Below are 14,453 nucleotides of genomic sequence, written 5' to 3'. Positions count from 1 at the left end.
CTCACGTGGCGGCCGCGCGCCCGCCCCCCCCCCCCCCCCCCGGCGCAGGCGCAGGCGCGGGCGCGCGGGGGGGCGTCCGCGAGGGCAGGCGAGGGCTGCAGATGAGGTGGGGGCGAAAATGGCTCCCGAGGGGAGGGTGTGGGGGCCCTGCCGGCGCTTCGGCAAAGCGCCACGCGTCGGGGAAAGGAGGATTAGGCGAAACAGAAACGTAATAGCCAGTGATGTCATGTGTTAGGTGTTGCTGCTGCCCTTGGCTGCAGACCCGCTGGAGGGTAGTAGGGTGGCCCTGCAGAGGGACCTGGACTGGCTGGATCGATGGGCCCAGGCCAGTGGTTTGAGGCTCAACAAGGCCAAGTGCCAGGTCCTGCACTTGGGTCACAACAACCTCATGCAGCGCTACAGGATTGGGGAGGAGTGGCTGGAAGCTGCTGGAAGCTGCCTGGTGGAAAAGGACCTGGGGGCATTGGTTGACAGCTGGGTGAATATGAGCCAGCAGTGTGCCCAGGTAGCCATGAAGGCCAGTAGCATCCTGGCTTGTATCAGGACTAGTGTGGCCAGCAGGACTAGGGAAGTGATCATCCCCCTGTACTTGGCACTGGTGAGGCTGCACCTCAAGTACTGCGTCCAGTTTTGGGCCCCTCACTACAAGAAAGATATTGAGGTGCTGGAGCGTGTCCAGAGAAGGCCAGTGAAGCTGGTGAGGGGTCTGGAGAACAAGGCTTATGAGGAGCCACTGAGGGAGCTGGGGTGGTTTAGCCTGAAGAAAAGGAGGCTCAGGGAGACGTTATTGCTCTCTACAACTACCTGAAAGGGGGTTGTAGAGAGGTGGGGGTCGGTCTCTTCCAAAGTAACAAGTGATAGGACAAGAGGAAATGGCCTCAAGTTGCGCCAGGGGAGCTTTAGGTTGGATATTGGGAAAAATTTCTCCACAGGGTTATCAAACATCGGAACAGGGTGCCCAGGGAAGTGGTGGAATCACCATCCCTGGAGGTATTCAAAAGACAAGCAGACGTGGTGCTCAGGGACATGGTTTAGTGGTGGCTTTGGCAGTGTTAGGTTAATGGTTGGACTCAGTGATCTTAAAGGTCCCTCCCAACCTAGACAATTCTATGATTCTGTGGTATTGTGAATCCAAGGCCTGTAACATCAGATGCAAGGAAGCAGTCCCTCTCTGTTCCAGTGGCCTCTGCTTCTCAGAATGTGTCCACAGATGTTACTTGGGGACATAGAAGGGAAATCCCTGACACAAGGAACGGCTGCTCCTTTGCAAAGAGGAGGGAAGGGGTTATCCAGGTACTCGTGTGTGCTTCACGTTTCCTTCGTTCTGCAGAACACGAATGCCAAATGGGCAAAGAACCCACCGAGAGCTCTGCAGTCTCTGGGGGAAAAGCAAAAGCTATTTTCCTGCAATTACTAATGTTCGATGTATACATATATTTATACATCTGTTTTTCATCCAAGGTAGTTGGTGTCAAGAAGCAGCTGATGCAGAGACATGCAACCTCAGAGCAAAGATGTCTCCTGCTGACAAGTTTCAGAACAAAGGGAGATTAACTGTTAGGGATTGGAGTTATTTGCATACCATCTATCGTATTTCTAGGCAGAAAAGGTTAAAAAGAGGACTGACAAGGTTTAGGAACTATCTGTAGTTCAGTGAAGCTTTAAATCAAGTTAACACTCTCACAACCTGTGGGGGATTTGCATAATTTCCATAATGTGCAGCATGTTTTTTGCCTCCTGATAGAAGCCATCAGTTATGTAAGCAAATTGGTTGCATAATTATGCAGATGGGAAAATAAATTTAATTGATTCAACAGAAAAGTGTGCTGTTCATTTCACCCGGGATTTCCTTTAACTTGCTGAGGCATAAAATAAATTGGGAGAGGTAATCAGCAGGTGACACTCCCAGATACCAGCTCCACTGTGTAGGGCACCCATTTTCAAACAGAGCCAGTGGAACCCGTCCCCCTGAGCACAGGAATTAATTCCTTCTTTTTAGCTAAAGATCTCAACACTTAACTGCTTCTGAATATCACCACAATATTTTATGGGAGTAGCATCGTGGCTCTATCTGGTCTCGTCATTCCCTATCCCTTCCCAGGATACATCCCACTGGCTCAGCAAGCGCGGCACAGACATTTCAGAATGGAAAGCTTGTTTTATGCCAGATAAAATTAACATCTGAAGAAGTTTGTATTTTGACTACCTCTTGTCCCCGACCAGACAGAGAATTTTAAGCATCGCAGTAAAGTTGCTACAAGCGGCAACTGAGCCGTTTTCTCCTCGCTTCTTTATTTCTGTTCTGCTCCTCGGTCTGCAGGGGGTCAAAAAGTGGCATCAGTTTCTCCAGTCCCATCACACACAATGGTACAGCAGCTCTGAGGCCAATGATGTCAGCATTAATTTTTGATACTGCTCACCATACTAGGCATTTTAGAAAAGAGTTATGCGGAAGGGGTCCGACTGACAAATGCAGATCTGGGATTTGCAAAAAAAACCAACCCAAACCCCACAAAGATGCAAAATGCATCTGGAGAATGTGGAAGGACAAAAATGTAAACTAGTAATTGCTCTTAATGTGGCCATATTTTACTAAGCTGAGGAGTATGGCATTAAGATTTTGGTAATTGAAAGTTTGATTACTACACCAGTGACATTTAATTTTACTCTTTCTCCTCACATGAAACTCTCACCAACGTCCATTAGGATTCTTCAGTGAATTGAGCACAGCCCATTGGCCTCCCTGTAGCCTCCACTGGAGGCTGTAGTTAAAACTGGAAGCTGGCCATGTCCACAGCTGGGAGTTTCAGCCCAATTTATTCATGAGCATTTGCTACATTATGTTCTATGACCTGGTGAAAAACTGCATAGTCTGACTGATTTCACACATTCTTAACCTCCTCCTGCAGCGTATCATACTCTAGATTCTTGTAGTAGTTACGAGAGACTCCACGTCTACTTTGCCATTTGCCTATCCTCATGCATAACTAAGAACATTAATCGCAGGGATCTGAACGGAATGAAATAATTTAATGACAGTACTGACTCACAGATATTTTGGATACTTCATATAAAGAATAAAAAACGTTTATTAACATCTTAACAACTCCTCCAAAATGATCCCCCCCGCAATTGCTCTTTATAAAACATTGTAGAACTATCAAGCTTCTGTTTCCAGCTTCTCACCTCTGCCTCCGATGTGTGTTAAGAAACTCTCAAAACTATCAATGCTTTGAAATAAAATAGTGGTTAAGCCTTACAAACAACATTATTCTGTTTTAGTTACAAGAAAACTGTCCCTAGCTAACAAAAGTAATCTTTCCAAGAGCATACTTTGTAATCAGTGAAAACTGGAGAAAGATTTTCACAAAGGGACTTTTCTCATGTATCTAACAACATACTGAAGGATCACAGTGTTGTCTACATCTAGCTACTGAGTGCAGCACAGGAAAGGTTTTTTTGCACATTCTTCTGTCTCTCTCTCTCTGCAAACAGGTAAACGTACATTTTATTTCCTATATGAAAAATTAAATGTATCAAACAAGTTGCTTAATCTCAAACACAGAAGTTCATTCAGCTACTAAGAAACAGTAACTTATACCTCGGGAAAAGCAAAAATATGGATATTATCTACCGAGTGGCTGGCTCTACAAAACCGCCTTGTCTCTGTTGTACTTAACTTTAAAAGTTTTCATTGGAACATTTTTTCATGTTTCCAGGCTTTTTTCCATTCCACATTGGAGTTTTGTCCTGTTTGGCACATGCAATTTCTGTCACCAAAACGGTACCAAGAATGTTGCTTAAGAAACCTTTCTGCCATTTTGATACCCATGAAAATGACCAGATTTGTACGGTATTTCAAGTAGACCCAGACAGTACAAAACTCTGAAATACAGGACTTTAACAGTAAAGTTCTTTAAATTGCCTACTGATTTATCATGGTGATAGGGAGAAACACTCTATTGACAGAAACACCAGATGCACTAGTTAAAACATGACTGAGATTTCATCCTATCAGCTGAAGATGATTCTCAGGAGATGGAGCCAAAACATTGCACAAATTTTATACAGTTCCAAGTTAAGCTAGAAGGTCAATGATTAACCTCTGTCTGAAAAATAAAGCAACATTTGGATTTTTTTTTCTGGGGATGATCTAAGTGAAAATTCAAGGTTGCTTATAATGGAAAAAATAATGCTGTCTCTAGAACATCCCACACTTTGAAGCCAGAGAGATTACTAAGAGAATTTTGTCCTTCTGCGTCTCTCAAACACAGTATTAGCCACATCTGGTACCGCTTGCAGAAATGTGGGATTTAGCTGACGTTCAGATAGCCTCTGTCTAATTCCAAGGAAGATTAAGCTACAAAGGATCTTACAAAAAGTAATTAGCGAAAAATGACTTAGTTTCTCACTGCCCGTTTTAGTGTGTTGAAACCTTCCAAAATTGCTCTTGCCACTAATGCTGGAGTGGCTTGAAGACCATCAGTTTAGATCCCATATGTGAAACCTGACCACTTCTTACCCAGTCGTTCAGCTACTGGGAAACAAAAGCAGCAGAATCCTACTGGATTTGACCAGGTGGATAGCGTTATGAATGGCAGAGCCATCTCGGTGAATACCAAGTGGTGGAACTCAAAGTCTGTTTGAATTAGTGCCAACTCTTCTTTAGGAGAAATTTTGAGGCAAGAGGCTTTTAAAGAAATGCCACCTGATTGTTAGTACTGAATCTACCGTTTTTGAGAAGGAAAGCAGATGAGATCTCTACAGAAGAATGATACCCTGTGAAAACACAAGAGCCTCTATCCTTGCATTTTTCTGTGCAAGTGACACAGGAGGAAGGCAGTGATCTTGGTGGTCATCAGATTCAAACCTCTCTCTTACCAGCAGCAACTCCTAGACAGAGTGGATGAGCAGTGGTATTGAAAAGTGTCAGGACCTGACCCTGAAGAGGGTCAGGAATCTAACAACTGTCGATCAGATTAATCGCATGGACCTCAAGACTAACGTGGCAATTCCCCCAAACCAAAAAACACCAACGCCCCTCCAAAACCCTCCACAAACATCCAGCGCTAAGATCATGATGGCGTTCATGATTCAGAGGCTCAAAGCACAACTGCAAGAACGCTGCTGGAATGGGGAAGAGACACACGCTGCGCCCAAGGAGGGAAGATTTTTCAAATATTGAGGGCTTACGTCACCATCTTGATCTCACTTATGATTGAAGAGCCTTAAAAACCCAGGAACTTCTATACCCAAGAAAGCAGAAATTTTCAGCACAAAAAACCCTAAAGGGGATGGAGAGCAGGACAAAAAGAGCTGTTATTATTGGCATGTTGGTGAAGGGGGGGAGCTCAGGTTCTGTATCTACATTGACAGAAGTCCCACTGATTTGCCACGAGAGTTTTTCGATATGAAATGTTTGTTTCTTCTTATTCAGGCTGCAGATCAGTAGATGAAGAGTGACTTAAGCAATTCATGCTCTGAATCTGATTCAGGATTTGCAGGTGGAAAAAAGAATTCCTGAAGAACCAGGAAGGCTAGAAACAGCTTGCTAGATGCCTCCATCTCATCTTGCAGTTGGCAGAAACTAAAAAATGGACAAAACCATTTCCCTCTAAGAGCACAATCAAGGGAGAAAGCAAGTTTTCCTTTTCAGTGTAAATATGCATATATACAAATGTGAAGCCATATACAAGTTATTAACAAGACACAACTAAACCTTCAGCCGTGAGCAATTTGCATAAACTCTCTCAGTTCTGTGAAGGAAGGTATCCCAAATCAGGCATGTCTCAAGTGATTTTGAAGCTATTTTATCCTCAGTGCTTTTTATTGTTTTTTTGGAGTAAGGAAATTAAGATCTAAGAGGCACACAGATGGGACAATATCCTCACAAGATACTGTGAGGAAGACAAAAAGGAAACGTATTACTTCTACAGACTGTGAAGCAATGTGGAAAACGTCTTACTCAAGAACAGTAGATGCACTCAATCAATGCACTTATATACTATCACCTGCTGGGAGAAGAGTAACAGTTAGTGCTAGATTCTACGTAAAAAAGGAGAATGTAGGTTCTGAGGCTGCACCTTCCTCATTATCTAATCATGCCATTACAAAACATCTATGTAAGTCAGTGTAACAATATATATAGTTAGGGAAAAAAATTACTATTTCTGTGCTACTATCTGCATTATCATCAATATAAGTATTTAAAAACACAACTTGAGTTTGAAGCCTTCCTGTAAATCAGTAAGGCGCAGCCTGAACCCAGTGGGAACTGCCTTTATTAATTTGTATTATTTTCAACAATGATCGCTTTAACCATTACAAACCAAAAACCTTTACTATTTAATGACTACTGAAACAGCCAGACCTTCCCAGCCCATTTCATATTCTCCTGAAGCCATTTTAGAGCAGATGTAAGGTCCAAGCTGTAAACTTCTTCCATGTTAACATTCATTGTCATATGCTTAAGAAAAAGCTTTGGATCAGATACACGAGCAGCCAGGATCAGTCTCTCCACTGCCGCTTGATAGTCCCTGTTATTCTGAACTGTCTGATCTTCACTTCTGCAAGTGAATTTTCACAAATGCAAAATTAGGTACCATACAGGCCCCGTGTCACTTGCCTGACACTTTATACTGGCAACAAGATTACAAAAACATTAAAATAATGTCTTGTGTTCACTTCACTTGTAATAGATTATGTTAATTTCTAGACAAATTTTAGCTGATTATTCCAAAGAATTAAAAAGTTAGAAAAAGTATATTTTTAACATACTTTACAGTAATGAAAAGTAATAGGATTTAATGCCAGTGCAAAGTAGGTCTGCAACATTCATAGCACATATCATGAAGAAATGTTTGACTCCAGACTGGAAAACTCAGTAAAGGATTGTAAACCATTTTATGAACTGGATATATCAAGAATTCGTGTACGTGATTGACTCCAAAAGGATTAGTGATTTTTGGCATGTAAACACTTTTGGAATAAGGATGGGCCTCAGTGACATGCTGATGTTTCTGCAAGAGCAGAATTTACTCTTTAAGCAAACAAGCAGAGGTACAATAGCATACATGTGAAAACAAGAGATAAAAAACTTCTCATTTATCAAAAGAACAAAATTAAGCCAAGTACTCGTTGGGAAAGGTAGAGGGGAAGGAAGACAGACTACTCGAGTTTGAGATGTCCCCGTTCATCCTTCTTAACAAATGTAGCTTTTCTATGGAGTTTCACATTTTGATGCTGAGCAAGAAAATGGGGTCTTGAAAAATTAATTATAGGTATAATCTAGTGCCAGTGGTTTGTGGTTTATGGACAAAAGGAAAAAGCAAACCCCCACATTTTTATCTGAAGGTATTAAGTCTCACAGGAAGGGGGAAAAAAATCTAGCAAATTTAATATTGAGATATCCCCTATAAAGAGAACCAAGTAAAATGTCTACATGCACTTTCCAAAACACAGCCAAGAAATGTCAGAGTAACATTTTGACTGTGCCCTTCTACTCCACTGCTTAACCACAACACAAGAATCCATATACCAAGATATCAAGCTATCCTGGTTGTGAAAATACAGTACACCCTTAGTGTGGTAGGCACAGTTAGAGAACACAGGCCAATATCACTCCGGAACAATTACTTTTCTGCCGCTCACATGTAAAACTAGTAATAAAAAACTGCCAAACATCTACTATTCTATAACCAGTTTAGAAAGAAGGATTAAAAACAAGTTTAAAACCAAGCACTCTTTCCCAGCCAATGGAAAATTAGATCTCTCATTAATTACACGATCACACGGATAAATACAATCAAAATGGTACATAACTGACAACAAACCTTTTCAGTATTATTTGAAGAGTCTGACTAGCAGCCATTGGACTTTGAATATCACTGGCATTTGAAACAAGAAATATTTCAATGGCCAACAGCATCTCAACCTCAGACAGGTAAGATGGAACCGTCAAAAGTTTGTGATATAAATTTCCCTGCAGTGGTGGGTAGCAACCCAATGATAAAGCACCTGAGAGTAAATACAGAAATTTAAGGAATTAATTAGGATTACCGATACTGAACACAGTTCTGTTTTCTTCAGTACGTGGCTAAGAATGTGGACATCCCCCTTCCCAACCTCTTAATGGATTTTATTATTTCACCTGTGAAATGGCCTGATTTGAGTACACAGAAAATAGTACGCACTGTTGTAAAATGTTATTTTTATCAATGAATATTATCAGCGATGATTAAAAAGCTCTGTCAGAAATCTGGAGCCTCCAAGTACGTAACAACGACAGGTCAAACAGAAGCTTTATTAACTATGATCACAGTGAGAGGACCTCTGAACAGCATCTCCCCCTTTGCTTCCCTGTCCTCTGCCAAGTGATCCCAGAGACCCAACCAGTATAGCATTTCAGGGGGGAAAAAAAAAAAAAAAAAAAAAAAAGAAGAGGTGAGGAAAAAAAAAAAAAGAGGTGAGGAAAAACAATCATTTCGATGTTAACAAAGCCAAGCATCCATCCCTCCCAGGACGGACTCCTTAAGTAGCCTGCTAACCACCACAATACTACGATGGAATCAAACAGTAAATAATGTGACAAAATGGAGAGATAGGTGGACCCTATCAGAGTGGCACACCCAGTGTTATCTTAGCTCAAAAGTGGGGAGTTGAAAATAATCACAGACTGTTAGCTTTTAGTTGAAAGAAATTCTCTTTTAGTTAGGATAAACTTCTTAGCCAGACCTCTCAAATCTTAAACAGTAACGCTTTTACCACCAGCTCTAAACATAAGTATAAAGAAATCTAATTTGCCTAGATAAAAAAGTGAAGATTATGCACTTTTTAACCATTTAAAGGTTCACATTTTTAAAATTCTGAAATCGAATGTGAAAAGTTAATGTTATTGTTACATCTATTTCATGACAGGTAGTATGCACTGATTCGTATTTTCAGCCGTCACTATTTCCCAATAAACATTTTGTTTACAAATAAACTCCTGATAGTGATACAGAAAGTACCGTTTTCTTTTTACAAATTAAACTGTTACCCATTTCTCCCCAACATACTGAGCTGTTATGAGCATATGTTATCTAAAGAACATAAGGGAACGATATTGTTTAAGAAGCAACTTACTTTTGTAATAGGTCCTAGCTTTAGACCACAAAGAACTTCTTCCCAAAGCTGTGATTAATCCTCTAAGTAGAAAAATATCAATTGCTATGTTTTTTGAAAGCATGAAGTCTATTGCAGAAGATGACACCCCGAGGTTCTTGCTCTCAAAACAGGCATTTATCAGGTTGTTAAAAAGGGAGCTGTACTGAGAAACATCTACAGTATCTGAAACAAAATGAAGAATATTAACTACTGAATTAAGTCAAATGCAAATCTAATTGAAGGATCGCTTCTCAATCAGTACCTAAATCAGGACTCTATGCTATCAGCTACCTGCACCTATGCTATGAAGACAGGCTGAGAGAGTTGGGGTGATCCAGCCTGGAGAAGAGAAGGCTCCAGGGAGACCTTACAGCAGCATTCCAGTACCTAAAGGGGGCCTACAGGAGAGATGGGGAGGGACTCTTTATCAGGGAGTGTAGTGATAGGACAAGGGGTAACGGTTTTAAACTAAAAGAGAGGAGATTTAGATTAGATATCAGGAAGAAATTCTTTACTGTGAGAGTGGTGAGGCACTGGAACAGGTTGTCCAGTGAAGTTGTGGGTGCCCTATCCCTGGAAGTGTTCAAGGCCAGGCTGGATGGGGCTTTGAGCAGCCTGGTCTAGTGGGAGATGTCCCTGCCCATGGCAGGGGGTTGGAACTAGATGATCTTTAAGGTAGGTCCCTTCCAAGGGGAACCATTCTGTGATTCTATGATTCTTGCTTCTAACAGCAAAGTGGAACAGAAGTCTTTTCATACAGTTAGTTCATTCATGTTGTGAAAGAGAACCGTTAAGATCCAAGTAATAATTTGCTGCCAAAACCAACAGGATCAGATAAAAATACATTAATTTGTCCAAGCCTGTAAATAGAATCTTCACCTGATGCCTCAGACTTAAAATTTGCACCAACAGAATTCACTGTGGTGCTTCGAGTTCTGCTTCTACTCGTACTCTGAACTGTCCACTTCCCTCCAACTGTCCCCTTTTTGGCAGGACTGAGCAGCCTTGTATCCACCTCACGCCTCAGAGGACCAGATACTTTTAGGATTCTCTAAGTAGATGGTCTTCCAACTAAGCTTTCCTAACATACACTGGCAATAAGAGTGAGACCTACACACGGGAAATCAACTGAGGTTTCCTCAGCAGAACCTAAGTAACTACCCATCTCCTCTTGAAATACACATCCAAAATTTTTCAGATAAGTTGAGTCCAAAAGAGCACTCAGTTCTTAACATGGTGCGTAAAAGCAGCCTTGGTTAGCTAGTTCAGTTACAGAAAACACCAATGCATTCATCTGAAGTGAAGATGAAATGAATCAACCAATGATACCCCTATTTTAAGTTATTGTATAGATTGTGAATGATCCTTAAAAATTTAGCGGGTCTTTCCTGTTGCCCTGTGTAAAAGAACCAATTGAAAAAAAGAAGATGTGTATAAACTGTGTGCATGTACGTGCATGTATGTATGTGGCAACAGCTGCAGAGTACAATACATACTTTAACTGAGCCTACACTCTTTGGGGGGGAAAAAAACGGGCTTGTCTAAACCATCTTCTTCAACAAATTTTAGCCAGAAAACAAACAAAAAGAACAGTACAGAATCATCTATTCAATTTTTAGCTCTTAATACAGTATCTTTTTCTTTACTTACCAGAATGATTTTGAAAACCTGGTAAGTTCTGCAGAACTTCAAATGCCTGCCTGTATAAACTCTTCCCCAAGTATTTGTCCACTACTGTACATAACAGATTATGTCGATTGAGGATGTCCATTTTATCACAGGGCCACAATGGTGCATTTGTTGTCCACTCTGACTCTGTGGCAAGCAACAGTGCAGTGTTATTTCTATGAACTGAAACTGCTGGACGCTGAGACTTTTGGCCATTAAAAATATACTGTAAACTGTAGCAGAAAACAAATTTCAGAATTTCACAGAAAATGGAGTTCTAGTTATTAATAATTTGTTCCTTATCACCAATACTTCTCAGATTGATTCTCTGAACCTTCATATTGTAAATAACCCCTTTTACTAAATATCATGGTAGTAAATGGACTGTGAGTGGCATATATATAAGTGTGTACATAAATACATAAATATCTATATATATATATAAAATTGAGTAGCAAATTTTAGATCCTCAATATTACTTTATAGAACACCTTCTATTCTTGTTTATACTTCTGAATTTCTTCTCTTTTCAGCAGATGAGAATTCCAAAAAGCCAGTAATTATGCATTATTTAATTGCAGAAATATGGTACTGTTCTAAAGCTATTTTACTAAATGTGGATATTGTGAGGGCTAAAGAAACTACGCCTTGACCGAAGCCTGAAAATTTTTTGACGCTGAACGTCACCTGGCTGAAAGGAAAGGTACATGGGGCACGGTCACTTTCTAAGATGCACCCCTCCCTTATTATGGTAGGCTTTTGAGTAGATTGGTCTTGATAACAGACTACTAAAAACTTTTCTGAAAAAAAATATGGTATTAGTCATAATATTTCTTATACATATCAAGAAGACTGCTAACCAGTAAGATGGACAGCATTTTATTTTTGTTGTCCCAATATTATTAACATTATTTAATAACATTGGCCAGATCATAACTTTTATCTGAAATCTGTCATAGAAGGTGACTGTTCAAATTTAAATAAAATCTCAGTTTTTTATAAGACAAGCTTACCTTTCAATACCCACACCGCTCCATCCAAACTTCCAGTTTTAAGAAAGATTTCTGCAGCTTTATTAACAATTTGACATCTTGATGCTAACCTCTCTGCGCCTATAAGTCCTTTCAAGACTGTAAAATGTATCTGCTTCTCATGCAACTTATCCAAAACCTTCCTTCCCTAGCATAAGAGGGAGAAGGGAAAGGGGAAAGGTCAGAGAAAGGAGCGATAACACTGAACACAGAGTATATTTACACAAAATACAGCAGATTTAATTTGGTGATATAGATGTATAGGTACCGGTTTAGTTATCCAAACTGAGCTGGGGAAAAAAAAAAGTATAGTAAAATTTCTAATGAATAATAAGTTTTTTTTGACTGTGTAGGCAAAAAAACCCCACCACCAGCCCATTGTTGAACAGTTCCCAGCACACTATTCCCTATAACATTATTTTTTCTTTATAATGTTCCTAGACAGTATTTTTAATATACTTTGTAATTCATTTGTATTTATGTACGTTAGTATATTAGTATTTTTACTCTTGATTCCATTCAGCACTACACAACCTATAAAATTCTAAAAAGATTATACAGGGAGTTTTCATTTTGCAGAGGCATAATCGTTAAACTGAAATAATTACTCCAGCATAAGCCAAAGAAAACACTGGTAGTTGTACCCAGCAGGACAATAAGCTGCAAAAAGTTGGGCCTATCTGGCCAACAGTATAACACCCAACAACTTTATCATCATATTCCAGGTTGATATTTAGACTGGTTTCCTACAGAAGCTTCCTCTTAACAACTTTTTGGTTGGCCTTTTCAGTCAAAGATGGAAGAAAGGTAGCAGTCTCAAAAATAATTAAGATCTGACCAATCTAAAAAAAGATGATGATTGAGTCAGGGTGGGATATCAAATTAACATCCCCAGCAAGGCAAGAATAGGCCGGATTCAGCACTTGTCCTGTCTGGCTGTGCCTTGCTGGTCAAGCAACACAAATGAAACTCCAAACTAGATAGGTTTCAGCTCTTGCTTAGTGGGTGTATCAATGAGGTGGCGGCACACTGACACAAGGTGAAGTTCAGAATGTCATCACTGACCAAAATACACTCCAAAATCACTGGTGGTTTGTATTGGTGGTCACGTAGAGGATCTAGCTGGTATACACCGCTTCCTTTCAGGAAGAAAAAAGGCAAATTTAACACTGAAATGAATCTTGCTGCAGTGAACTTATGATCAATACTGCATGAGGCCTAAACAGTGTAAAACATCCAGTGAAAGGTCTAGTCCCTTAACCATGGTGCTCTGTAATATTTGAAAGCAAAGAAAGGATTATAAATGGCATTTCTTTGTGAGGTCTGAGTCTTTGCAGGATTCACAGAACTTCGAACTCTAGATTCACTGGAAGAAAAGCATTTCTAGTGATGTTCTGGGGAATGAGCAGTTCACCAAGTGCAGTAGCAGCCTTGCTATGCTTCCCTTCTGTCTTCCTGGCCTTATCCATTCCATTTGAGGTCAGGTTCAGAAGCATCGGTGCAGGAAAGGGCCCACTCAAACTTCTGTAATTATTGCTTGAGTTGGGAGGTCTCAGAAATACAGCAGTATTGCCAGACAGAAGGAAGTGACATTTCTGGGAAACAATCCCATCAGCACCTCACCCCAGAATCTCAGGAAGACCTATCTCCTAATCCAGATTCATCCTTAGCTCAGAGAAATCAAAAGTTGAACCTAAACAATCAAGTTTCTCAGTTGCAAGACAAAGTTATGATGGGCTCCATAGAAAACTGCTATGGACAATTAAAACTACTGGACAATTAAGAAGTACTAAGATGGTTGGGAGGCAGGTGGTACATCCAGCCATTCAACTAGAGAAACACATTTAAAAAACTAGAAAAGAAATGACTCATTCTTTTTCTTCCACTCAGGTTCCTATAGTCCAGTATACCTTTATCCACTGCAGTACTTTGTGATAAGAATACATTACACTTATCCCAATCCTTCCAATGAAAATTCTGTCTGCTTCATTATGTTGTGAATTTTTTATTACTGAAAGGAAAAAAAAAAGTATTTTTAAAAATTTATTTTAAGTGTAAATGCAGTTTTAAAGAAATTACACACTTGAAAAACACGGTCATTGTGAAAATATTAAATGTAGTTTCTGAGATATTTGCCATTGAAAGTAGCAAAGTCCTGAGTCTTAACACCAGAAGGAGGGTAAATAACTATAGTTTAATCAGACACTATTTCATAATGTCATGGTCTAATTCATCCATAGTATGCTTGGACACATTATATCATAATTTGGTAACGTCATTATTTGTAAAGTGTAAGTTTTTAATTTCTGGCACCATGATGAAATGATGGCAATTACCGAACTGAGTAATTACAAGTTTTCCCAACCATATTATACGACCACTTTGGAAGCACTGTTGGTATTGTAGAGCAGTGGTCTCCAAAGTGGGGTGTGAGCACAACAATCCGTTCAGGTGTGGGAAGAAAATATTTTTTGTACCATTAAAAAATAAAAATAAAGAAAATAAAATATTTTTAAAAGTAGTGTTTATTTCATCTTCATCTCATCTTTTTAATTTCTATTTTTGTGTATGTTTTATAATGTGTTTAATGTATTAGTGCAGTAGTACATG

General features: G+C 39.8%; 1 protein-coding gene across 1 annotated transcript in view; it reads right to left on the bottom strand.

Annotated features, from left to right (window-relative positions):
• Positions 1–6,352: 6,352 nt before the first annotated feature.
• TOPAZ1 (testis and ovary specific TOPAZ 1) overlaps positions 6,353–14,453 on the bottom strand; it is a 38,148-nt gene continuing 30,047 nt past the window's right edge. Inside the window, exons 15-20 of the mRNA XM_054191865.1 lie at positions 13,754–13,854; positions 11,826–11,991; positions 10,795–10,959; positions 9,124–9,327; positions 7,833–8,016; positions 6,353–6,566 (exon numbers count right to left, since the gene is read on the bottom strand). Of these exons, the coding sequence (XP_054047840.1) occupies positions 6,353–6,566; positions 7,833–8,016; positions 9,124–9,327; positions 10,795–10,959; positions 11,826–11,991; positions 13,754–13,854 (1,034 nt within the window). The remainder of the gene's footprint in view (positions 6,567–7,832; positions 8,017–9,123; positions 9,328–10,794; positions 10,960–11,825; positions 11,992–13,753; positions 13,855–14,453) is intronic.

This window comes from Rissa tridactyla, chromosome 2 (assembly GCF_028500815.1).
Source record: "Rissa tridactyla isolate bRisTri1 chromosome 2, bRisTri1.patW.cur.20221130, whole genome shotgun sequence".
NCBI lineage: Eukaryota > Metazoa > Chordata > Aves > Charadriiformes > Laridae > Rissa > Rissa tridactyla.
The sequence above is the reverse complement of the archived record's forward strand: the minus strand, read 5'-3'. Positions and strand labels throughout refer to the sequence as shown.